Genomic DNA, 26,852 nt, shown 5'->3' on the forward strand with positions numbered 1-26,852 from the left:
TCAATTGATGGTAAGCCAGATGTTCATTGTAAGTCTTAACAAAATAAGTGAATATTGTAGTAGTCATATTCTTGTACAGGAGCTGGTTGGGTCTACTTTGTGTTTGTGCCACTAACACTTGGTAGAAGCTGGATGTTCATCAATCACGGCACAAAAATGTACTTTTCACCACCTACTATTTTCATTCTGTAGAGCCAGAAGGCTTGGTATTATGTTTGCAGAAAGCCTGCATTTATGACTTTAGGCTAACTAGTTCAACTATTTTAATGGTTTGGGTCTTGCTGTTTACCGCCCACATAAAATAAACATTTTTCTTTCTTTTTAAAATAATAAGTTCTACTTTTGATGTGTGTGTGTGTCTGCAGGATATAAAGGACCAATAAAGATAGTCATGTGGAAAAACCAAGTACACCCTTGCTACTTCCACTGGCATTGTCAGGGAAATAGCAGCCAGGTGCTGCTAATTAAATGCACTTGAATAGCTGATCATCAGCAGATGTGAGCACCTCTATTTAAGGAGAAGTTTGGACAGTTTGCTGCTCTGGAGTAGTCGTGTGTTGACATAATGCCACCATCGTCCCAGGAAAGAACAGCCCAGCAAATTCAGTTGAAAGGCAAACCGGCAATTTTCAGAAAAGCTGCAAAAACCTAAGATCTACAACGTAGACTCTACGGGCCTCAGTTAGGTTAAATGTTAAAGTTCAGAACAATACAATTACAAAAAGCTAAAGTATGGCTTGTTTGTAAGAAGTGCCTGGAGAAAGCTTCTTCTCTCTCAGAGAAGAATGGCAGCAGGGCTTAGGTTTGTAAAGTTGCATGACAACAAACCACAAGACTTTTGGAACAATTTCCTTTGGACAAATGAGACCAAAGTAGAGATTTCCATATTTCTATATTGCACTGCAACACATTCAGTGGAAACCAAACAGTATATCAGCACAAACACCTCATACCAACTTTCAAGCATGGCGGTGGAGGGACGACGATTTAGCATTGTTTTGGAGCCACAGGACCTGGAGACCTTTGAGTCATTGAGTCAACCATGAACGCCGCATACCAAAATATTCTCAGTCAAATATGAGGCCATCTGTCTGAAAGCTAAAGCTTGGTCTGAATTTCTGCTGTGCGTGAAAGTCTACAACAGAATAAATGATGAGACTGTGAGACACTCATAAAATCATATAAAAAATAGTTATGTAACGTTATTACTGCTAAATGTGGCTCTAGAAGCTACTCAATTATGAGGTGTACGTATTTATGAGAGTGCACAGATTCCTATGAAAACTTTCTTTTTCGCATGACTGAAAGTCTGTATTAGCTTAATCTGTGAAAAGAAAAGTGACAACCACCAATGCTGCAGGTTTATACATTTATAAATATCAGCGAGTTCCACATATAAGGCACATGTAGTGTAGTTCAAAAACCAACTGTTAAATATGGAAAAATAAAAATGGACTCATTAATAAGATTCACCCATAATGCTGAACAGACATCAATAGAATCTCCGGTATTAAGATTAAATAATTCACAATTATGTACACATTCATTACAAGTTTTGGTATGAAAATTTGAACTCATCTAAGAGTGACAAAAAATGCAGCATTCAGTTTATTAACATCCCTTAGGAAGAAGAAAGCAAACAAGTGGGATTATCTTATCGCAGGGGAAAGGAAGAAGGAAATATGGGGCATAGGAACGCATGTTGCCATATTTGTTATTTTCCTAGCTAAATTCTTCCTGCAGGGCATGAAGTTTGCAACTCCATCGATTTGAAGATTTTCTGTTCCTGTGCAGCAACAAGCTTGTCTGGATACAAAGTGCACTTCGAGCTTTGTCAGTGGTGGCTGAAAAAGTGCTTTCTCTCTCTTTTATTGACTAAAGCGGTGGAGAAGACAGTTCGTGAGCACTGGCTGTGTTGTGGGAATGCAACAGTGGATGATTAATGCAATCATCAATAACGACGACAAGGACGAGGATTTAAATAAGCTTCTCGGTTGGATCATGCCAAGTTGTCACTATGACAGGAGTCACTCTGTGCAGAGGGACACTGAACGTCCCACTCTCTTGTACTCGACACCTCTGCAGCCTGGCTCTCTGGAGCTGACACAGAGGCTTCTTCATGTTCAGGTACATTATCGGACTCACTGTTCTGGGATTCACAGGGCCGCTGACCCACCTCCGAATGACTGACAGAAGCTTGTTTAATTGAAAGCCACCGAAGGTCTGATTCAGTTTGTGGGACATCCAGCGCCAGAGCTGCTTCCTCTCCTTCCTCCACTGTGGAACCCAGCTCTTCATCATCATCAACTCCTTCTATCTCATGCCCTGCCTCTTCCACAGGGCTCCGCCCCTCCTCCAGCTCTACGCCTGCATCTTCTGTAAGGGTCACCAGCTCCCCCCCCCCTTCTGTCAATCCCATTCGTCTCCACCCTGTCAAGAGTCTCCAGGCTGCTGTGCAGTGCAGGTGCGTCTTCCCTGCTGACACCATCTGTGCCAAGGTCAGCGCCAGCGGTGTGGCACTCCCAAGATGATTCATGTGAACTTCTGTCGTCTAAAAGAACTGGGAAAAGGAAGATGAGATGACTGGTCATTTTAATCGCTCACTTGATCTGAAGCTGGAGCCAAAAAAGTTTTTTAAAGAAAAAGAAAAAAGGAAAACTTTCTAATGAGTAGCTAGAGACAATAATTATTGTCATAACTGATAACAGTAATAAAAAAAAAAAACAAACCAAAAACCACACACACGAAACGATATAACAAAAATTGCATTAGACAAGAGTTTAAAATGCATGAAAAAAAACCCCGAAACAGCAGCCACAAATGAAAAAGCCCGTATTGATTCTGCTAGAAAAACTTTCCTCTCTCAGAGTTGGATCACAGTGTCAATGTAGAAACTTATTTCAATTACTTATGTGACTGAAGTGCTTCCATGGCAACAGGCTAAATATAGCAGCGGTGCCCCAGACAAGGGGACGCAAGACAAGTGTGACGCCCTGCATCTCAGCAATAGCAACAGCTTAGTTCTGCTTCTTCGCCAAAATATGCTCTCACTTTGGGGATTACTGACCCATATTTGTGGATGTGCAGGCAAAAAGGTTAAAGACTGCACACATAGAGTCCCCCCACCCCCACGCACACACAGACACGCAAAAACACGCAAGAAGAAAGCAACATTACTTGAAGTGGCATCCATATTTATAGTCCTCCCACCCTGATCCCCCCACCCTCTTTCAAAGAGAACATGGCAGAAGTTTCTGAATGTCAGTGGGCGAGAATTTGCCTCACATTTCCAAAATGCCATGGCATTTGGGCATCTTGCACCAATGAGGAGCAGGGAGAAGTGGAGGCGGGAAGGGAAAGGACTTGGGTTAAACACGGAAGGTAGAAAGGAGTGTTTAGCATGCAATGCCTAATTGCAGTGTTTACGCCATTAGCGGTAGGAGTTCTTATCATTGACTGGAGAAGCCAGTCACTCGCAATTACACACTCACCTTTGGGTGGATGCACTCTGGGCTGCATGTTTGGCTGAGACGTGACACGTGTAGGACGGAGCTCTGGCTGAAGGTTCTCATTTAGTGTGATACTGTCTCTTGTCCCTGTAACATCAGCGCCAAGGAGAAAACGCTCCCAGTTACTCTCTGGTCCAAATGAGAACAACAAACAAGTGATATGTAGAGGGTTTTTTGGAGGGTGGAGGAGTGTTAGATTGGATGGAGCACATGTACGATGGTGCATGCAAATACAGGCGCACGTATGCATTGCAGTGCTCACAGGAAGAGGCTCCAGCTCCCTCTCATCTGTCTTCATTAGTGATGGCTGCACGCCTCTTAGGCTGACACCATATGCTACTCAAAAGAGACTGTGCACTATAAACCAGACGTCACGAGTATACACACAAAACTATATGCACAGACACTCGGCTGGAAGTTAGCAGCCTCTGCCGTCGCACGTAGCCTGTGAACAGGCGAACCTCTGCGTGTGTCTCCGACCGTTCAAGTGTGCGACAAGAAAACAAACAGGAGAACGAGAAAATGGATGGCTGGAAGACACAATGCATGAGAATCATGAATGGTGAACGGACACCATATTGTTATGAAAACAGTCCATATTGTTATGGATGCTCAGTGTTTACACTGACATGGGAACAGCGAGCGAGGGAGAGGCTGTTAGAATTCGTCGTACCAGCTGGGTAAATCAAAAGAAGCAAAAACAAAAAAGTCATGTTGTCTAGAAAGTTCCTCTAATTATTTAACTGTGAGACTGTGTTTAGCCATTAATATGCTGTTAGGCTGTTAAACTGAATTCCTTTTGGTTACTTCAATAGGGCCACTACTAAGATATTTAAAACTAATAAACTGTCATAAAACAAAACCAAGATCAATTTTATGATTGTTTTTGACTAAAAACAGCCCGATTAGCCAAATATCTGCTAAATAAAGCATAAAAAAATCAATACAATATTTCCACAAATCATTTGTGATTATTCTCTTGCAAACAGCAACAACTCAGTACAACACAGACTGACGATCTGTGGAGGCTTTTATATTTTCACCCAGATACACTTTGAGCTTGATCTGGTCTATTTTTGGCACTAATAACAACTGCTGTGTGAAAAAGACTTGACCCACGAGTCAGAAAACTGAGCCTGATGATGTTTTATGGCAAGTATTGTCAAATCTAATCCCACACGTAACATCAGATCCATATAAGGTGGTGCAGCAGCTGAGTCTAAGCAAACAGACCAACCCTGAGCCACTGCCATCATTCAAGGCCAAAGATATGCAGATATGGGCCATTTTGGGCAGACATAAAAGTGCCATTTAGGAAGATGCTAGAATGCTGAGCAATATATCGACATCACATAGGTAGGACTGGCCAGTAGTGTGTGAAACTGCATCTAAACTTGCAATTGTGCTAGGACAGTTTAGATTTATTTTTAGGAGAACAGTCGAGGAAGACTTCACAAGACTGCCTTTTGAAGCCAGTAATAAAGCGATGCTGGTTACTGGATATGCAGACGAAGACCCAGACTGAGCACAGCAGCTGTGTCTCCATGAGGCGTGCAGAACTCAGAGATAGGAGGCACCAGTGGTTTGCTTTGAACCCTTACTGACAGCTGCCTGTATCGTCATCTAACCACCTCTACACCTCTTTGAAACACATCTAACAAACACGCAAATATATATATGTGTGTTTATGCGCATAAAAAAGGACCATTCCATATTATGTGACACCAGATCATACTGGATATTAAAGACTATATCACAAACGGGAGAAGTGTACATAGCTGTCAGCTAGTCACAGGAGCTTACACTATGCAGTGCTGTCTAGCTCGACATTGACAGGAAATGCCTTCCTCTTAACTGGAAAAAGTCTGTCAGTTGACCAAAACAGGGTGCATTCTGTATCCACCTCTGTCTTTTCAATCTCTGATGCACTCTGACAGGTTTTCACTCGCAGTGTTACATTTCAGCTCACACTCATTCAGCACAGGAGGTGGGGGCGCTGAACTGGAGGACTGGGGTGGGGGAAGCTATCAATCACAACTTTATCTGACTCACCGCATCGATGTCACTGTTATTGTTTTTGGCTCCCTCTCATCCGTAGACAATGTAGTCACCTCTAGTGTTTTCCGGGACTCAGGTAGGCAGCCAAGGCCCTCCATCCTATCCCGTTTGCCTTTAATATCAATCAGCCCAACTTCATCTCGCATCAAGGCCACAGACGCTCACATCTCTCTCTATATCTCTGTCTCCCTAACTGTGGTGGACAGCGTGGTCGTCAGGCACTCTGGGCCCTCGTCTACAAATTCCCTAATAACGGCACATTCCCCTAAATGTGTTTGTAATGTGGGCAATCATTTTCAGTAATGGATGCTTGTCAGTTTTATGGCGGAGAGAATGACGGTCTCATGACAGGGCACCTCCATCCAGCCGCAGCCCCTCCACCGTTCAGTCTGCTTCATAGATGGCACAACATCTCCCTCCAGTGGAGATAAAGGGGAACTGCTTTCTAAGTGAGCAAGCACGGTCCCCTTGTTTCAGGCCGCAAATGTGTTTCGATTACGTTTGGTAAATAGTTTTATATTTTTGGACTGGTTTTGCTCTACTGAGAGTCGGACGTCTTTACAGGACAGGAAAAGTCACCAGCTGTGTCTTTGAGGAAAATCTGACAGCCGATACAGCATTTTTTATACTTCAATTTTAAATACAAATATAGGATCAAGGGTTAAAAAGTGGTGCAAAAATTCACTTTCTGATAAAATAATAAGAACTTTGACTTTACACCCTCATATACCAAAACTGTATATGAGAAACTGTCTTCAACAAGGCTCTCATCTGTATTATGAGAGCCTCGAATCCTTCTACTACTACTACTACTCAACAGTACTGTGCTGCCCTTAAAAGAAGCCCAACTGCATCACTCAAAGAAAGCGCTTTTTTTTTTTTTTGGTTTCTCTTGTGAGTAAAATTTAAGACAGGTCCACTGGACCGAGAGCATCAGTGTGTGGCACTCCGTCGGCCTGATTCAGTCAGCGGTATCATGAACAGACACATGAGCTGGTGGTCAATGGAGTCAACACATTGTAAACGGTGGGCATGAGGTGACATGTTTTCTGGGCGTCTGCCCAGATTTGTCCTGGCATGACATAGTGGAGGGCATGGATGAACTAAGTGGGGCAGAAGGAATACATACTCCCAATTCCCACAGATACGTGGTAGGTCAAGCCTGAGACGCAGCCAGAGAGGAGAGAAAGGCACAGTGTTATGAACAGAAAAGCTCATTAATGAAAAAGACAGGAGAGGAAATGAATTTAAACCAGCAGGCCAGCTAGAACGATCCCAGCAAAGATCTCCGGGTCAGATGTTTGACTTAGAAAGACGTGACAAAATAACAACCTTTAAATGCATCAGATGGACAACACTGAGACAATTATTAAATGATTTTAACTTAAATTGAAAATCATATTTATTATATGGATGCACTTCAATACTGTATCCATGATTTTTAGGAGATTTTACATAGACCTTTAAAATAAAAGAGGTCCTAATTTGTTTAAATCAAAATAACTTTAAAGTCATCGTTATCTTTTTCTTGTTTTTAATGAAATATCTATGTAGTAGATGATGACTATAATAGTAACAGAAGATTATTAAAAGCTGTTTTAGCTGATTAGCTTAAAGTTTAAGTAGTCGCGTGTCTGGAGCTTCAGCCTGTGTGGATTTAAACAGACAGAAAAAACAAGTCAACTTTCCAGTTTTTCAGTTTTCTTGTTCTTAGACGTGAAAGATATTCCATGAGGAAAAATCCCCCAAAAAAATTAAATAAAAATGAAGTACAACAGTGTGCACTTCTCTTCAAAGAACAGAGCAAACTGGCTCTAACCAGAGCAGAAAGAGAAGTGGGAGGCCCAGTGCACAACTGAGCAAGAAGACATCAGAGTCTCGAGTTTGAGAAACAGATGCCTCGCAGGTCCTCAGCTGGCAGCTTCATTAAATGTTACAAACATAACACCAGTCTCATTGTCAAGAGTGAAAAGGAGATGCCGGGATGCTGGTCTTCAAGGCAGAGCAGAGCAAAGACAAAGCTATCTGACACCAGCCAACGTCTGATCTTTTGCTTATCTTAATGTTTTATTGACTACACACACACACACACACACATTTATGTTTTCTAATGATGTGGGAAAGATTACATGTTCTCAGCGGTAGTCTTCAAACGATACATTAATATGATTCATTAGTTTTACTCATCATATGTGATCATTTTTCCAAAAGCACAAAAGTGTCTCAAAATAAAGACTGTCAAACTGCTTTTAGTTTTTAATGGATTCATAAAAGGTTTGATGGTGGAACAGCTTAGGTGTTCAAAGACCCACCTGGAAGACTCCATAATCCTGAAACCTCCAAGGTCTTCAGCTTCCTTTCCAAATCTGCAACTCTATTTCCCAAGATCCTGCAGGCCAGGTGAGAAGAAGGGTCAGTGTGTGTGTGTGTGCGCACACTTATGTCATATTCCAGTGTTTGCTTTATAGGAGGAGAATTCTTGTAACAGCTAGACAAACAATGTAACTGTGTTAGGGGGTTAAAGGTAAAATATTACCATTATGATGCCATCAGCGGCAAAGCAGGAACTCTTAATACCTGTTGCTGTGTCTCTGGTGCTGGATGACCAAATTCTTCTCATGGATCGTCTCCAGGAGAGCAGTGGCGAGAGACTTGAGGTCGGAGATTGACTGAGGCGTGGCTGGTAGACTGCAGCCCTGCTCTTCCAGAAGCATCTCTTGAACTAAAAAGGAGAGGGAAAGGGGGAACAAATCAGGATGGGAAGAGAAAGGGACAGAGAGCCACAAATGGAGGGAAGAGAAATGCCAATAATCCCCCAATAAAACTTACACAAAAGTTAAAAATAGGTAACAAAGAAAGCAGGGTGATATAACAAGAGACAGAGAACACAGCATGATAAGAGTAAGACAGAGATGGAGAGTTAGAAACAGATGTCTTCTAGGTGACACTCTCCTAACTTTAACTCCAGAGCCCACTGTGCTGCTTCTGCCAGCAACTGCCAGTCATCATGGCAGGCTCATTTCCCTGCCAGTGGTGCTCTTTACCACTCAGAATACAATTAGTAACCCAGCTGGTGTCCGGCAGTGGCTCGGAGGATCGGCAAAAAGAGAAGTTATTAAATAATCCATTGAGACACGGGCAGAAACAAAGGAAGTGGTTGTTATACTGAAGACACGCCATCAGTTGTAGAGTTTATTTGGCCTGAGAACATTCGCATTAGTGCCTTTCTGCAGTTTCCAGATCAGCTAATACTACATCTATTTATGTCTGAGTTTAAAGAACTCAAAGTGAGCTGAACAGGTTGTGTTTTCACCTTGTTTGGCTGAGAGGACTCCAGTAAGAGGACTGTTATTTGATTTCCCATATGTGCTGGAGTTTTTCCTCCTCTCCAGGGCTGTCTGCAGGGACAGAAAAACAAGAGAATAAAGCTCACCCTGCTGATTCACACGAACATTTTAGTAAAAAGCCACTTCCTTTGCATTAAGAACGTTCACAAAACCATACACATGTAAAGAAATTACATGCACCGAGTTAGGCAATGTCTGTGTCACATTTTAACAGCAGCATTCAATCTGTACCTTGTACTTCATGATGTTTGACTTCAGCAGGTTCACCTCCTCTTGCAGTTGATTTAAACGGTCATGTAAATACCTACAGGAACAATGATTAGAAAGACACCCAGCAAAGTCAAAACACACATGACAGACAGAGGAGTTCCACATTACATGTATAATCGCTGTGCACTGTGAGTAGGAGGCAGTGTCAAAAAGAGCATTTGGTAACATGAATGACTCTTGTTTATGTTTGTCTTGCTGTTTGTCATTTAGCTCACCCTCTGCCATGTAGAACACAGAAGTCACAACAACATAAAAAATGCATTCATATGGAAATGAAACCAAGCATTCTCTTCATCCATGCTTTTTTGATCTTTCGTTAGCTAATGTACACCCGGATTAAACATGACTTCCACATAAGACGTGGGTAAAAACACTGAAGCGCATGTACAGTAAGGAAGAACATGTCCAGTACTGCTTAGTTAAGCAACAAGAAATGGCCATCTAAATAAAGAGAGAAACAAGTTTATATTATTTCAAAAAAAGGAGGTCAGTCAGTTCATTCAGTTTCCCCAAGTGCCATCTCAAAATCTATCAACTGTCTTTCATGACAATTGCCTCCAGACAGGAAGACCAAGAGAGAAGTTTATCAGGATTACAGCCTCAGAAGTCAATCATTGGCACTTCAGATTAGAGCCCTCAAGTTTGATAGGAACCAAACACATCTCAGCAGGAGCTGTTTGGAGGACACTGTGCAAATCACACCTTTATCATCTAAGAAACAAGAAATGGACATGCACGTGTCTCTCATTGTTAGTTATGGCGAAGATGGTGTGATACTGTGAGGACATCTGCTAGTGACACTGATGATTTACTGAGAATTCATCCTACAGCAATTTCTGACTTCTATTATTATTGCACAATAGGGGAACATTAAAGCCCCTCTCTCAAAAAAAGGATGGTGTTCAGAATCAGGAACACCTGGCATCCACGGACATCCAAACCTAACCACTGTTGAAAAGGTTTTTGGATGAGATGCACCACAGACTAAGGAAGAACAGCCAGGAGGTGCTCAGCGTGTGAGAACTCCTTCAAGACTGCTGAAAAAGGTGATGATGAAAGGTAGCTGAGAAAATGCCAGGAGTTTATGAAGTTAATACTGAAGTCAAAGATGTCTACTTTCAAGATTTAACATACCTTTTAGTTGGTTTACACTAATTACGTTTATTAAGTAAATTCGAAGTTTGGTATTAAATAGTTTTGATGTTTTAGAAGATAGTATTGAGACTGAAAAATGTATTTTAAAAAGTGTCAAATGATGACACTTCTGTCTGGCACATCTCTAACTCACTTGTTTTCCATGCACAGGGCGTCCACATCAATGATGCGAGCCTCATGGTTCCCCAAAATATGATTCAGCTCCATATTTAGTCGCTCCGCCTTCTCTCTGAACACAGTGCGTTCAGCCTTCACGTCCTGGAGCTCGTCTGTCAGTGCTTTCATGTTGTTCTCCATCTCCTCCATCTAGAAAAAGGCATACAGGCAGAACTGTTTGTGAGGGAAGCCACGGAAACGTTCACGTGATGGATATTTCAAAGCTTTTGCTCATTAAAGTAGAGTTTGCTGAGGCTGCATACACTGTTTTTAGCATTCAGCAACTCAGGATCTCCCCTGCTGTTTTAAAGTGAGCAGCTTCCACTCTACTAGATAACAGTTAAGTGGCTCCACTGCGGGTTTCAAAGAGGAGGAAGTATTGTTTATCAGTCTAATACATTTACTGTGTTTAATGTGCAGAGAGGATTCTGCCAATAATAAAATGTTCTACTCTGAAATTAAATTCAAAGCACATGGACAGTAATGCGCCGAGTGTATTTCCAAGCAAACAGTGTGATTCACTATGGAAAGTTTTAAACAAACTGAATGAATTACTGAGCTTACGTCTACTGAGGAAATCTATAATAAATGTCTGTCATGAGGCCCTGACTAGAAACGAACAGTTCCAGAAACGTCAGGTTTCTTTAGAAACTTAATAATTAGATAAATCAGTCTTATTAATATGTAGTTAAAAATGATACAAGTCACTACTTTGTTCTCTACATAAACTATAGGACAACTTAACCTTTCAATGAGTGTAATGAACACTTGACCTTTGACTCCTGACCTTGAGCCGAGGTCATGGAGTAGATACACCGATGGCATAGATTTAAAATTCCTACGTTGCTTCATCCTCGAGTTATCAAATTCAATAACTTGCGACAATACCCAATCAACCAAGACTATGAAAAGCAGAAAAGAACACTCTAAAGTAGTTACAATCTGCACCAGTTACTGGTTTTCAATAGAAATTGTCACTACTGAATCACTTACTACTGGACTCAATTGCCATTTACACTCACCCTGTTCATCCTACATCTATTTACCTAATGACACACACATTTTCAAACCCTGAATGGACAAAAGATTCAAACCTAGATCATTGTTGTGAAGTGACAGGGATAACTAGAGCTGTGCCATATCATGTCATCAGCAACAACACCGGCATAAAGTTTCATGTGATAAAAAAAAATGACATAAGACCAAGTATATGTTGGAGCGATTTAGTGCCTAAAAAGGGAGCTACTTCAATAATCTCCAACTAAGCACAAGGCTTTGTAAGATATGCAACAAAAAAGTTCCTGCTAAATGTGGAAACTACAAACATGTTTCACTATTCCATCAATCGTCAGTGTCACTGGAGCACTCCCTATGACAGGAAAAGTGAACAGTGGATGGAAATTACTGATGGAGTTATATGTCAGAAAACAGGACTTTAAGCATCTGGTTAAACAGCTCAAACCAAGCTCCACCATCCCACATAGAAAATGCTTTTATTTGTATTATTTGACAGTACTGTGCAACTGCTAATATGTTACAAAGCGATCTTAGGACTTTAACAATAATTAACGTCCTAGGTAGTGATTTAGACTTTTTTTTTTTTAAAACAGTCTTTCTTTTGGATTAAATTTGTAAATGACATGTCCCTGGACGGAGTTCCCTCCTTTTCCTTAATCCTGTAGCAACATCCTAATGAATATTCCACAAAAGAAGAAATGGACCTGAAAATGGAGGATTAATTGCCAACCGTATCAAAGTTCTTTGAGGTAAGAAATACATCCACCTGTAGCCCAGCTCTCTCTAGCTTGCAAACCAGATCCTCACGCTCATGGGCGGGGAAGTGACGCACCCCGACCTCTTCATCCCCCAGCCTCTGTCGAGTAATGGTCATCCTCAGGAGCTGCAGAAAAGAGAAGTTCAACTTTTTACTTCTCTTAAATAGTTAATCTCCATGTACGTTTGTGCGAGTACCCCTGGTTACTTCACCTTGTTATCCCCCTGGGCCTCTGCAAGCCTCTGAGTGAGCTCCTTCACCTCCTCGGCAAGCTGTTTTGTTCGTTCCCTTGAGTCCCTCAGCAGCTGAGCCAGGTTCACCTGCGGAGCAGGAGGAGGAGAAGAGTGAATGCACAACAGCTTGTGCCAGGCCAGACAAGGTTCAAATACCCCAGGAAATCACATTTAATCAGCATCAAACATTTTCCTTCTTCAACTCAAGAAAAAAAAAAAAATGCCTATCTTAACATCCACAAAATTTCAGAGATAAAAACAAAGTCAGTCCACAATCCTGTCCTAATGAAAGAGACAATTATTTAGTGCCATCTAGTGTACACATTAGTATTTTCCTTTTTCATTTCACTGGTGTTTTGTTATTATTTCATTGTATTTTGTAGTGCTATTCAACCAGCAACTGTTCAGTGTCACGGTGTCCCTGAAAGCACAATAAGCCGGAGTCATGCAGGGCCCTGTGTTACAAAGCAAGTTCAGCAGAACATCTTTCTGTTATCTGGATTCACTTAACCTAACACTGGTAGTCAGGATAAGCAGTCACACAAAGCTGGCTATCAAGGCACTAAGTTAATCCAAGGTTTCCCCTGCGCGTTCACATGAAAGGGTTGGCATTGGCAACATTCAGAAATAGCAAATATGGACAGGTTTACTGGCATCAGAGTAGGTCATCTTGCATAGGAAAATAAAACTATACTGTACGAAAAATATGAAGAGGTTAAAAAAACATAATACAGACTAAAACCAACACAAGTGCCTCAGATAACACAGCAGCATGGCAGGAAAAGCACTGTACAGCAGTTTAGTGTTGAATGAATGTGTGAGCACTTTCAGAGCTTTGGGCAGTAAGACAGGAAAAGGCTTACAATATGAATAAAGTTTAGGCTATTTGAAGATGCAAACTCTCTATATTAACAAACTTGTCAATATTACGACTCTATCATTAAGTTTAGAGAGCAGTTTCACTTTTTATTTTCTCAGCTACAGATCTAGTGATGGTGGTGGAAGTGAAGCTAACAGAAAACAAATCATGGAACAAAGTTGCATCTAAGAATCCAGATTAATCACGGATGTTGATCAAGGAAAGACAAAGACTTCAGATGGCACTAAAAAAAAACAAAAAAAACAAAAAAAAACTTTCGATGCTCCCATTCTGTCCTTCTGTCCCGTGCACAGAGGTCCCATGGATAGTGCCACTATTTTCCAGAAAACTGAGCGGTCAGTAGATGAGGATCTCATGCGTGCCGATCTCTAGTCTGGGAAACATCCTGCTCCATAGCAGGTTAGGTTCACAGCACATGTTACGATGGCGATGTACACTGATAAGGAGTGAGCCACCTTTGCAGTACAGAAAAGTCAGGTTTAACCAGGAAGTTACCTGGAAAAGACAAAATCCTGCTTCATAGTGCAGGCCTCAGGACTTGTAGAAGACACACCCACCCTAGAACAACAATAGTCACCTACTTAAGTGCATTCAATAAGGAGAGAGAGAGGAGTCTGATTAACCTACACCCTGATATTTATCCTGCAGCACAAAAGAAATTGCCTCTGTATGCCAGCACGAAGAATTTCAAATAAACAACCAAGCTGTGAATTTAACATAAGCATTGGATTAACTGTTTATGAATTACACACATTTTTAATAGACATTACCTCATTTAACTGTACCTATTAGCATATGTATTAATAAAATTAAAACTTACTTGATTGCGTTTTTCAGGTGGCAAAGAGGGGTCACCATCCTGAAACATGAAAAAAAGACTTCTATCATCAGCTGCAATAATACAGCAAATACTATAAACTGGAGCAGCGTGCAAAAGGAAAACTGAATATCTACGTTTAGCTGCTGCCAAAAAATTTAAAATATTTTCTTTCTTTGGGGTGGGCTTGAATAAAGAAACTCTATCAGAATTACACAAAAAAATGGATATTCCTTCAAGAAATCTAGAAAATACATAAAGACAAAATCAGATCAGGATCTGCAATATTAAGCAAAGTAATGATCCTGTTAACATGACAAAAAATACCACAAGTGTGAAAATGAATTTCAACATCTTGGAGCGGACTGTCGATTCATTTTGCTCATGGCTGTAAAATACTTCATGCTAAAGGGTGGTCACAAAAAAGTACCACCTTGAAGGCTGAACCACTCACAATGAGTTCCCTGTACTTCTTCTTGAGTCCCTGGTGGCGTTCTCTCAGCTGGTTGGCCATCAGCTTGTACTGGTCTCTTTCCTGCTGACAGGTGTCCAGCTCTTTGGACAGGATGAGGAGGGCTTCCTTCTTACTCTCCAACTTCCGCTTACACACCAAGAACTTAAGCAAACAATGCACGAGAGCCATGGTGCTATGAGATATATTACTGCTGACTGAATTGGCAGTAATGTTTATTTCAGGGACCACAGCTGGACATGTAACATCTGTATCAAGCTTGTTCTTGGTTTTATCATGTATCTTTATGTTTATCTTATTCTGTGATGGGAACGGTTACATTAATTGTGCAAACAAAACCAACCCTAACCTGTTTCCCACAGGTGCAAAAACACACTGGAGTGAAGTGTTTGACGTTCAGATAAGGCCCACAATAATGAACAGTGGAGACCGATAGCAGTCAGACCAGCTTATAACCAAATAGCAGCTCCTATCATGCAGCACGGTGTGCTGTAGTAGTTTTGTTAAGTTCAGTGCTTGCCATGTCTTTCAGTTACAGTAAAATAAATCAAAACAAACAAACAAACTTATTTTTTCATTACTGCGTTAAATGCTAATTATTTTCTTATTTCTATGGTCTGTCAAATGTTATAAAGGTGCAGGTTATTCGATATTTGCGGCATATAGTGCTAATTAAATTAGCCTACAAGCTTAATTTACTGCGTTAGCGCCAAAATACACACACGCTTACCTTCATATATACAAATAGCTTACTCGGTAATACTCTTAACAGGTTAAACGCGAGCCCACAGGTGGGTCTACCCTATCAGTACACAGTAGCATCATCATATAGGGGTGGGTTGGTGTATTTGCACCAACACAGTCGTATGCTATCAGCTTAACGGAATAGCTAGCAGAAGCCATCAATGAAGAGCCCACCGGTGTCAAAAAACGTTGAGCTCGTGCGTGTATTAATGAACGTCCAGGTGTATGAAAGCTAAGAGACAGAGGCTCGTTTCCATATGGACACCGGGAAACATCTATAAAACCGGTCCGTGTCTGCAGCTGTTTACGGTCTCTCCCCCTCACTTACCTCGCTGACTAGCCCCTGCCAGTCACTCTCACTCCTCTTGGAAGACTGCATTATTCGTAATATTTTGCAAAAATGTCACGACACACCAGCCCCCCTCTCCTCATCCGTTTGTTTATCCTGCAACGTCACTTTCTTAGCCTTCGCTGTCAAGTTACGCAGAAAGACAAAACATGGAAACGACTTCCGGTACGTCTGTGAAAATAATATTATATTTGAAGAAATTCAGTTTTGGACAATTTTATACAATGAAGTTCTAAACGATTTTATAAGAACGATTCGAGTTATATATATATATAAGAGATTTGAGATAAATAGTGGGGAATCAGTGAAGCTGACAATAAAGCGGAAATGGGTTCCTTCATAATAAAAGCAGAAAGTCTTCCACTAAAAAAAATTCCGTTTCAGCACTTTTTGGAGAGAAACGAGCAAAACGCTTAAATAATACAAATTATATGGGGAAAATGCACTGTTTTCTTTATGTCTATAGACCCTGTAAAGTTTGTAAACAGTGATGGCCTGGGGACTATAAGGTCTATAGGGGGGTCCTTTTGTCCCTCTTTGGGGGGGGATACTCCCACTAGGTTTAAATCTGGGCTCCCCACCATTTGACCTTAGAACTGAAGAAGCTTGTCGGATGAGAGGTGAAACGTCTTCAAGCAACTTAAAGAAGTCCAGACGCTTTTCTTTGCAAGCTCCTTTGACTATAAGGTCTATAGTGATCATTTCCAGGGGAGGACACGTAATGTTAGATTAGATTAGATAGAACTTTATTAATCCCTCGGGTGGGTTCCTCTGGGAAATTCGATTTCCAAAAAAGCACAGCACCGACAGAAGTTACAGAGTTACAGAATATTATATATATATATATATATACACACACACACACACACATATATATATAAATGCAGAGACAATATAAATAAATATACGAAGGGGAAAATAGATAAATAGGACGAAAAAAATAAAAATGAACAAGTGAAATTGACATTTCAAGTATTGGAAGTCTATTGCAAACCGTTGAATAGGTAAAAAAGTAATTGCAGCAAAGGTATTGCACAGTGAGGTGAGAGGACCTAACGCTTAGTTGTGTCCGCCCCTCGCTTGTCCGCCTGTTTCCACGCCCTCGCCCCTCTCAGGGAGGAGTTACTAGTCTGATGCGTGTGGGACAAAGGAGTTTTTAAGTCTGTTAGTTCTTGTCTTTGGGAGAAGCAACCTGTCACTGAACAGACTCTTCTGGTTGTTTATGGCCGTGTGCAGAGGATGCCTGGCATTGTCCATAATGTCCATCAGTTTCTTTAATGTCCTTTTCTCTGCCACTGTCACCAGAGTGTCCAGCTTCATGCCGACCACAGAGCTAGCCCTCCTGATCAGTTTCTCCAGCCTGGATGAGTCCTTCTTTGCTGTGCTGCTCCCCCAGCACACCACAGCATAGAAAAGTACTCCAGCAACCACCGACTGGTAAAACATCCTCAGGAGCTTCCTGCAGATGTTAAAAGACCTCAGCCTCCTGAGGAAGTACAGTCGGCTTTGTGCTTTTTTTATACAGGTGCTCTGTGTTGCATGACCAGTCCAGTTTATTGTCCACCCACAGCCCGAGGTACTTGTACTTGTTGACCACCTCCACCTCCTCCCCCTCTATCTGAACCGGCAGTGGACCTGCTCTAGACCTCCTGAAGTCCACAACCAGTTTAATGTAATTGTAAGAAATTATACACATTGTGTGAAATTATACATCATTTCCAGAAGCTGTTGCTAATCCAGGGACCCTAGGCAGTTTATATAGTAAATTTTAATACAGACTGATTAAGGTGTTTAGCCCTGCCCCCCTTTTAACCAACTTTATACCAATCAGATACCTCTCGCAAACACCAGATATCAGCTTATAAAGGCAGGAGCTTGTTAAGAGGGAACCTGTTATGGAAAATCTTGCTGGGAACCCTCAAGCCAGGCGTTTTCACTGTAAAAAGCCTGAAACAAACAAACAAACAAACAAGGACCACTGCACATTCAGTTTTATTAACATAATAAAGCATGTGCTGTAAATGGAATGTATTGGCACTATATAGCCACCATTACAGATTAATATTCAGTTATACTTAAAACAATTGACTGCAGGTCATGAACTCATGAAAAATATTTTTGAAATCATGCACAAGAGTGCTGAGGGGTTATTTTGCCCCTTTACCACTGGACATCTTTTTAAACCCAGTCAAGTTTCTCACCCCTGGCCTTGAGAAAGAACCCAGGTTCAAGACATTTCAGTTTTGGTTTCAGGTTTCAGATCTGCAAGATACTATGTTTTTAATTGAATGAAATTAAATGAAATTCAGCATTTCCACATTCTGAAGCCTGATTTCAACTATGCTGGCGAACGGAAGGAGCACATCTTTCAACTTTTTTTTTTAAAAAAAAAGGAATTTATTTAGCTACTAAACATTAAATTTGCAGTTTTTTACAATATGAACATGAGATAAAATCTTTAATAAAACATACAAATTCTAATATATTTGGTAAATTCTCAATGACATTCACTTTAATTCAAAATACATGAACAGAAAAGTTGGCATAGTGCATAATACTAGTATACAGTTGACATGTTATATATAAATTTTCAAAAATGAAAATGCATACTTAAGCTATGTATTTGCTTCACACAACCAAAATAAAATACATTAAAAAAAGGAAAAAGTAGGTTTATCATTTTCCTATCTGGACTAACACTGTCTATAAAAACAGAAGTGGAAGAATTTATTCTTAAGTATCGCCAGTGTTACCATTTTTATTTTTATTGGGCGCCAGTTTAGCTCAGCGCGTTGTGCAGACGCCCACATGTCATATGGCCGAGAAGGGCCGGCCCAGGTTTTAGTCTGACCCGCGGTCCTTTGCCTCATGTCTTCCCCCTTCTCTCTCTGCCCCTGCTTTCCTGTCGTTTTTCCACTGATCTATCTACTAAAGCTGAAAGTAACAAAGAATTTTTATCACTAACATTTGCAAATACAGCCACCATAATAGCACATTTTAAATTAACTACTAACTATAAAACTATACAAATAACATTACTGACATCTAGTACTAGTAGGTCCCTTAAAATACCATCTGTCCTTCTATCAGGATTTGGAAAGTGGTCACAATGAACAACAGGTGCAAAACTTTGGCTTATTGTGCAGAACACATCTTGATTTTGCTAGTTTGGTTTCTGTGGTGTGCTTATATATACACGCTTGAACAAAATATCCTTCAAAGCTTTCATTAACATCTGTACTTCTAATAATAGTATTTGCTTATATACATTTTCTCTGAATGGTTGTCATACTGTACAGGCCTTAATGACAGCCTTCATCCTTACTGAATTCAACTTTGTTTAAAGTCACTATTGAGATTCCTGAACTGGGACACTCATAGGTTCGTCTGTACTTGTAGACATTATTGTAAAGGCGGTACAAATGTCCTTTGTTTCTTCTTTTTCAAACATTTCCTTCTTTCCTTCTAAAGTCCAGCCTTTATCCTTGGTAAACTTGTAAACACACCCAAAGAGATCAGGAAATAACACCAATACGTCAATGTGAGGAGATTTCTTGAGCCTGTGAACAAAGAAAGTTTTATTAATGAGTAGTAACAAGAGAAGTAAGCTTCCAAATCTGTCATAGTATCTGAAATATTTGTGATTTGTTCATATAGTTGCAAGAAATTAACATATATACACATATAAATATGTGTGTTCATGAATTACATCACTTTTCATTTAGTTCAACTTACTCATGCTCATGGAGATTGCGTATAAAGCGCAGTAATCCCAGTGTGTTTTCAGGGTACGGCTTTTTTCCCTTCCATCTTCTGAACCAGCTCTTGGGGAAACTGCAACAACAAAACATGGTGGTCATGAACTGGACTTTAGGAATACAAAAGTTTGACCTCTCATCTGTAAGTCACCTTATTCTTCCACAGTTTGAAGGATCCATTAGCATATGCTTCTAGTGAACCAATCAGCTTTTCATCGGCATTTCGACAGTTTGCCACCACCTCCCTGTTGCCGGTCTCCCTCAAATATTGAAACTGCCTGGAAAAAAAGTTGAAATTATGCTTTATAAGTACAATAACAACATAACACGATGAGGTATATCTTGAATAATAACAGGAGCAGCACAAAAGAGTCATGCTTAAAAAGACTGAAGTGTGGGGAAAATAATTTAGTATTTGCTGCCAATGTTAACGTGCCTGTCTGAGTGCAAGACAGTTTGACCTCATTTTCCCAACATATGGATTAAGCCAAGTAACAGACTGAAAACTCCCCCCCCCCCACAGTTTAGGCTCTCATTATTATACAGCATGTGTATTCTTGCTTTACTAAAGTTAAACTAGAAATCGCAGATTCTGTTACAGCATGACTTCCTTACTCTTTCGGAAGTCCAGAAGAAGGGATGGTTTAAACATTCTTTTACTTTGGGTCTGTCCTTTGGCTCTTTGTTGATCATCGACTCAATGAGATCCTTTGCCACCACATTTTGAACATGATCCAAACTGTACTTCCCATGGTAAATGTTGAGCTCACATTCAAAGGATTTTAAGTCCAAGTCACCAAATGGATGGTGGCCTCCAGAGAGGATATAATAAATCAGCATCCCAGCCACCTTAACAGTAGCACATCAGTTTAGGTATTTTTTACCAAGGCATCTTTCAGTTAATCAAGTTTATGTAGCAGACTTTACCTGGATGTCAGTGCTTGACTTGTATGATGCAGATTTTGCTGCTAAAGTCTCTCGGGCCATCCAGCATTCGGTTCCTGCACTGCGTGTACGTAAAGTTGTTTGGCCTTTGAGTAAGCGTCTGCTTATGCCAAAATCAGCTAATCTTGCCCTCCCGGTAACATCTGCAGGAGGCATGAAGTACAAAACTCATGAAAATAAATCATTAATTTATATTTACCTGGCACATGTTTTGCTTAGTTTTTCTCTGAATTTCAAACATGTCTCACCAATCAAAACGTTCTGGGGTTTGAGATCTCGGTGAAGAATTTTATGATTTCCGCAGTGAAGCACCTTTAGACTTTCAAGAATTTGTCTGACAAGTTTCTTTAGCATCTGTGGGCCATGGTCATCATTCTTGATATGTTCTTCCAAGGTGTATTCACAAAGTTGCAGACAAAGATATCCAAAGTTCTCGTCCTCTGCGGCATCAACATATCGTACGATATAAGGATGATCGAGTTCAGGAAGTCGCAGGATTCCTTCTTCGTTCTTCAGCACGTCGTAGTTGCTTTTAGACATTCTCTTAATGGCAACTTCTGTGCCGTCCTCTCTCAGCCCCAAGAAGACTTCAGTACCATCGCTTCCCTTTGCTATTCTGAATTCTGCATCATTCACATAAATAATGCTTCTGATTCTGGATATTTTACTTTCATCTGTGCCAGCAAGTTTCTCCAGTTTCTCCTTCCACCTGTTGCTGATTGAAAGCCAGTTTTGTTTTTCTGATTTTTCAATGGTGCTGTATTCAGAAGGCTTCACATTTGAAGTTGATTCCACAACAGAAACTTTTGTTGTTGGTTCAGTTGCTGCAGTGGAAACTTCAGCATTTGGGTCTTCTTGCTTTTGGGTCTTTTCCTTCTTTTTCTTCTTCCTTTTCTTCTTCCTCCCTAAAGTTGAGGCTGTGTTTCCCTCACATTCTGAGTTTGGTTTGCTCAGATATTCTTTCAGACTTCTCACCACCTTTTTCAGCTTTTCATTTATTTCCATTGCTACAGATGTCAGTATGTCCTCGGGCACTGAAGTTATGCCTACTGATGTAAAAATATTAGCTGTCTGTTCAACTGACACCAGGTTTGCAAATATAGCGTACGTGTAAATCCTGATCTTAGTGGAGTGTTGCTCATTTACAAAAGGGGCAACTCTTCTGCATAAGTTCTCTAAAAGGTTGACGTGCCAGTCCTTTGTGCCTTTTGTTTTCTGTGTTATCACATACAGTGTTTGTAGCACTGATGCACAGATGTCAGGTCTCTCTTTTAGGGAAAGCAGTTTCAGTAGTTGTTGAACTATAGCTACTGCATGCTCATTTGTTATTTCATCCATTGTGCAGAAGACTGCGCTCAAACTTTCAACTGCCCTCCCTACATGTGTCTTAGGGATTTTTGGAAAGCGACTGGCTGCTCCTGCAATATAAGTATTCACATTTCCAGTTTCCTTTAGCCATTTAATGCAAGCCTGGCAGTATTTATCTTTCCACCTCCCAGTTACAGTAAAAAGGATTTCAATCATGGTCAGATGGAGCCGAGGATCTTCTGACAACATGTGACAGTTGAACATTTTAAACACTTCATCAGGTGTTTTTTCAACAACAGCAATTTCCACTTCCAAAAAATGTTTGATTTGGAAACACACTTCATCTCCATTTGATGCAAAGTGATTAATCATCTCAGATATTTTTTTACTGTCAATAAGCGACTGAGGAAGATTCCTGGGCGGCAGTGTCACCAGAGCACCAGCAGAGACGAGCCTTTTCACAATATCCTCCCTGTTTTCAATAGCTGCAAGTTGCAGTGGTGTGAAATTTTGTTGTTGCAGTGGAGGAGGACTCCATCCATCTGGATTAGCTTTTGCCTCAAGCAACAGATCCACGAAATAAAGAGGTGCTTCAGACAGTGAGACATAATGCAAAGGTGTCCAGCGGAGTTGAGAAGGTTTATTTGGGTCCGCACCCTGATCCAAAAGGTAAGAATATATATTTTTGTTTTTATTTACAACAGCAGCAATCAATGGGGTTATATAATCACTACACTCTCTACAGGGGTAAACTTCATTAACATTATTGTCCTTCAGTAATTTCTTGAGCTCTTTGAGGTCATTGATAGCTATACACTGGATTATAGGATGTGTTTCTGTTGGTAAGGGGACTGCCAGTTGTACTTGAGCGAAAATATCCATAGTTTTCCTTCAGATTACCTGTGAAAGAGAAAGCACTGACATTAAAATCGTTAAAACTGTAGTTTAAAGGATGTTCATTTTGTTTTTTTAATAGATGTTTATAAATGTCTATCGAAGCCTAAGATTCTATTTAGACTACAAATGGAGGTTTTGTGCATGCAGCCTTTAACTGTGTTTTAAAGCGTTTACACAGGACCTTGTCTTCTCTCCATTCCTTTGTGACTATGGTTTTTTGTGTTATGACATACAGTACCTGGAGAGAAGATGCACAATATCTTGTTACAGTGCAAAACAGTTGCATTAAAACAAACTGCATCTAAACTATCAAATGCCACACTCTTTACACGTGTCTGAAGTATGTATGGGTAGTTCAGTCAATAAGTAAGTTCTCTTTCAGTTATCCATAGGCTAAATGACAGATTTTAAGTGTTTAACTGTTGTAGGACTGTAAGAAACTTTACTTTTGGTGTCAGTGTGGGTGTCTGCTGTTTAAGGCATGATCTCTCATTACAGAATGAGACTAGAGAAATTTATTGTTGGGATTTAGAGACGTTATTCCCCCTTCACATTTCTTGTTGAAGGTTTTTATGACATTAGTATTTCAATAATTTAGAAATTTACACAAAGTGATTTGGTATGTGATCATTATCGTAGAAAACAGTACAAACGGGAGTAGGCCTGTTGACTTGGGTTGTGGGTAAGCAGGGGGCCTCAGGAACGATTCAAAAGGAAGAACAAACAAAACAAAAATGCCAGCTCAGTCAAATATCATTACAGGGAGCCTCAGCTATGACGATCACAGACACACATTACTGGACAGCCGACTATTACCGCTAACTTCAGTATTATCAGATGTTACGTCAAAACGGAATGAATTGATTATAATGTAGCTACGGGAAAAAAAGAGTTATAGATACTTGTAAAAAGGTCATTTCTTTAAATCCTGTTCACTACAGCCTGTTTACCAATATAAGTAAATGTATTACACATAGAAAACACAGAGAAATTATCATATTTTGCTAAAACATTCGGATTACTACTGAATAAGAATCCTTACTTTAAATCTCAGGAGGATGCGCAACGGGAAATACAGGCTGAGAACACTGAAGGCGGTAAAACTTCGGCGCAACAAGTACGCGTTGAAGAATTCAGACTTATCCTGGTCTCAAGTAAGCTTGAGATCCTGTGATGTTAAGAAAAAAAAGTAGGTCTACAATGTGTGCTGTTTTTACGCGAACATAAAGATTATTTTGCAATGCCGTTAGAAGAAAACGGTAAGAGAAATAACTTACTGCGCCAAAGGTGAGGAATTCAAACGCGTCATATCAGCGTTTCCTTCCTGCTTCTCGACGCTGTTACTCCTCTCCTCTCCTCCTCTCTTCCGGGTCGTCTGGTTTAAGCCGTGCAATGAAGTCTGTACTTGCTGTTGTTGGACAGACTGCTGGGAGATTGTTTGTGTTGTTACATTAATTTGGTTTTATTCTTGAATGTTTTTTGGGGTGGGGGAGCTATCAGGTCTCTCGGTTTAATCACAACATACAAAAGTACATTTTGATAAAACAACAAAGATATCTCATTATCAAAGAAAATGACGGGAACAGCTTTCAGATTGACATAGATTTGGTTTAGTTATGCTCAGTATTGTAGAAAAAAAAATCACTAGGTATGGTGGTAAAAGGAAAAAAATCGGTCTTAGTGTTCCATGTTGAACGATGCCCCGATTTCTAAAATGCATCAGGACTTCAGAAGGAACTGTAATCAAGGATGCACAGGCGTATCCTTAGGTTGGCTTTAGTGTAGCTAGAGCAGGTAGCAGGTGTTCTATTAATCGGGAGGTTAGTGGTTTGATCCCTGGCTGTTCAAGGCTACAAGCAACATATTCTTCAGCAAGATACTGCTCCCAGTATTAAGTAGTAAGTTTGAGTGTGTCTGAATGTTAGACAAATACACTGAGGTGTATTTTTTTTTTTTAAAGAAAACATACAGTTGTGTAACTGCTCATTTATACTTAGAGGTGTAGCACTATTTAAGTACTTTCAGTAGAAATCTGGAATAAATTAAAGTGCAAACAACCGGGTAGTCTTTATTAGTTTTGTTACCTTTGAAAAGGTCCATACAAAGAACATTATCACAGTCTACATGTATTTCTGAGAAAGACGGGGTGTAACCTAGAATATTTATCATGACAAGTGATCTGCCATGGCCACAGAATACAGTTAGAACATTGTGTGCAAAAGATAGCTCATACAACAACATATGATAGATGATACGTGGACAGAATATGGTGTCTATGGTGCTTTTCATTCGATAAGGTCAGCTTGGTAAAGAGAAGAAGCAGAAACTACCTTTTGATCACTCATTGATCACACAGGTATTTAGAATTGTGACATAAACATCAAGCCATAAAATCCAAGACACAAGACATTCAATTCAATTTTATTTATATAGCGCCAAATCACAACAAAAGTCGCCTCAAGGCGCTTCATAAGTACAGAGAAAAACACAACAATCATATGACCCCCTATGAGCAAGCACTTTGGCGACAGTGGGAAAGAAAAACTCCCTTTTAACAGGAAGAAACCTCCGGCAGAACCAGGCTCAGGGAGGGGCGGGGCCAACTGCTGCAACCGGTTGGGGTGAGAGAAGGAAGACAGGATGAAAGACATGCTGTGGAAGAGAGACAGAGGTTAATAACAGATATGATTCAATGCAGAGAGGTCTATTAACACATACTGAGTGAGAAAGGTGACTGAAAGGAAAAACTCAATGCATCATGGCAAGGGCGTAGATTTGGTTTTGGCATTGGTGGGGACGGATGATTCAACCACCGAACCCTGCCCTGTTTCTTTTTTTCCCCTTTTTGTCTTTGCTTCTTGATAAAAAAGGAGAAATATACTTGCCTACATATGCTATTCTACATGCTTTTAAACCATTTAAAATTACAGTTCATAGTTTTACATGTGAATTATATAATGTTAAATTACTATTAAACAAATGACTAAGTATTTTAGGCTTTAGTTTACTTCAGCCATATTCCATATAAATCAGGTATCATACAAAAGTAAAAATAGCTTCAAATACAGTCATGACAATAAAAGAATATGACTTTAAGGACTTAACAACATTACTTCACTTATAGTACACCAACATCTCTGACACATTAGCACTAAAGGAACACTGAATGACCTGGTGGGTTTTGTCCTTAAAACTACTCATCTAAGATTACCACAAAGTAAAAGATCTCTCAGCAAAATTATGCAACATTTTAGGCACTACTGCCCTCTATCAGATCAATGAGCTGGGATTTTTTTTTTTATTCTAAACATGAACTACTGTTACAGCAACAGACATGGACTACTGGTGTCCCACACAACAACTCAATGTCCGCTATGTGAAGGGGCCAAACACATGCCTGCTCCTCTCGTTAACTGAGATAAACTGCTGGCATATTGGTTTTACATCTATACTGTCCAGTCTCTCCTGGTGGACATACAGCAGCAATGTTTAATCTCATTTGAGTCACTGTTAACCTTAGCCATCTTTTTAGTCTTCTGAGAGCACTGAAGCTTCTTTCAGCCTCAGTACATGCGTTTTATCCTCAGATTACAATTATTATTATTCTGTGCTTGATGTGCCTCACCTTTGGCCCTGGCTCTTCCCCTCTGACTGCACTGGGACATATTGCCACCTGATAAAATAACACATTGATTCGTTCCATATAAAAAGTGAGATGTGTCAATTCAGATTCTTTGTCAAATATACACTAATGAAACAATTTACATCAGCAGCCTAACAATTGTCATGATAATAAATACTAGTTAATCTATAGCACCAAAACATCAGTCAGTCACCTGTGACCTCGCCACTTCACCTCTGTCCGAGCTACAACATGGCAGAGCTGCCTCTGTCACCTGATAAATAACAATGAGGCATTCCACATACATGCAGTCACACATGTGCTTCAAATACAGTCATGAACCATCAAGTCATCATCCAAGTTCACCTGTGATCTTGTATCATCATTGTTGGTTGGAATATTTCCAAATTAAGACTACCTCATGATATTTTGTCTCAAAAAGTAACCCTATAAATATGTCAGTACCACTAGGATGAAATTATTGTGTCACCAACATTTAACGTTAGACATAATTTTAACAGCCTCTGTAAACTAATATCCTGGCTCACTCAAAGCTGC

At 40.2% G+C, this 26,852-nt stretch overlaps 2 protein-coding genes across 5 annotated transcripts; both read right to left on the reverse strand.

The window, feature by feature from the left end:
• Nucleotides 1–1,179: 1,179 nt before the first annotated feature.
• Nucleotides 1,180–15,901, reverse strand: ccdc149a (coiled-coil domain containing 149a). Of its 3 annotated transcripts, XM_040012289.1 has the most exons (13): nt 15,744–15,901; nt 14,654–14,815; nt 14,203–14,241; nt 12,482–12,589; nt 12,279–12,395; nt 10,473–10,645; nt 9,146–9,218; nt 8,881–8,965; nt 8,145–8,289; nt 7,880–7,956; nt 6,697–6,729; nt 3,492–3,596; nt 1,180–2,560 (listed from the first exon to the last, which is right to left on the reverse strand). In XM_040012289.1, exons 1-13 carry the CDS (start codon nt 15,792–15,794, stop codon nt 2,319–2,321), a joined length of 1,410 nt encoding a protein of 469 aa, XP_039868223.1. In that variant the 5' UTR covers nt 15,795–15,901; the 3' UTR covers nt 1,180–2,318. The 3 variants fall into 3 exon arrangements, with proteins under 3 accessions (XP_039868223.1, XP_039868224.1, XP_039868225.1); XM_040012290.1 differs by lacking the exon at nt 6,697–6,729 and having other exon boundaries at nt 15,744–15,899; XM_040012291.1 differs by lacking the exons at nt 3,492–3,596; nt 6,697–6,729 and having other exon boundaries at nt 15,744–15,900.
• A 3,308-nt stretch (nt 15,902–19,209) lies between these two features.
• Nucleotides 19,210–24,038, reverse strand: LOC120721753 (spindle assembly checkpoint kinase-like). Of its 2 annotated transcripts, XM_040012282.1 has the most exons (8): nt 23,950–24,038; nt 23,715–23,840; nt 20,716–22,675; nt 20,450–20,610; nt 20,138–20,371; nt 19,674–19,800; nt 19,500–19,598; nt 19,210–19,324 (listed from the first exon to the last, which is right to left on the reverse strand). In XM_040012282.1, exons 3-6 carry the CDS (start codon nt 22,655–22,657, stop codon nt 19,735–19,737), a joined length of 2,403 nt encoding a protein of 800 aa, XP_039868216.1. In that variant the 5' UTR covers nt 22,658–22,675; nt 23,715–23,840; nt 23,950–24,038; the 3' UTR covers nt 19,210–19,324; nt 19,500–19,598; nt 19,674–19,734. The 2 variants fall into 2 exon arrangements, with proteins under 2 accessions (XP_039868216.1, XP_039868217.1); XM_040012283.1 differs by lacking the exon at nt 23,715–23,840 and having other exon boundaries at nt 23,950–23,997.
• Nucleotides 24,039–26,852: the final 2,814 nt, after the last annotated feature.

The sequence above is a fragment of the Simochromis diagramma genome, unplaced genomic scaffold (genome assembly GCF_900408965.1).
Source record: "Simochromis diagramma unplaced genomic scaffold, fSimDia1.1 OVJJ01000604.1, whole genome shotgun sequence".
Classification (NCBI taxonomy): domain Eukaryota; kingdom Metazoa; phylum Chordata; class Actinopteri; order Cichliformes; family Cichlidae; genus Simochromis; species Simochromis diagramma.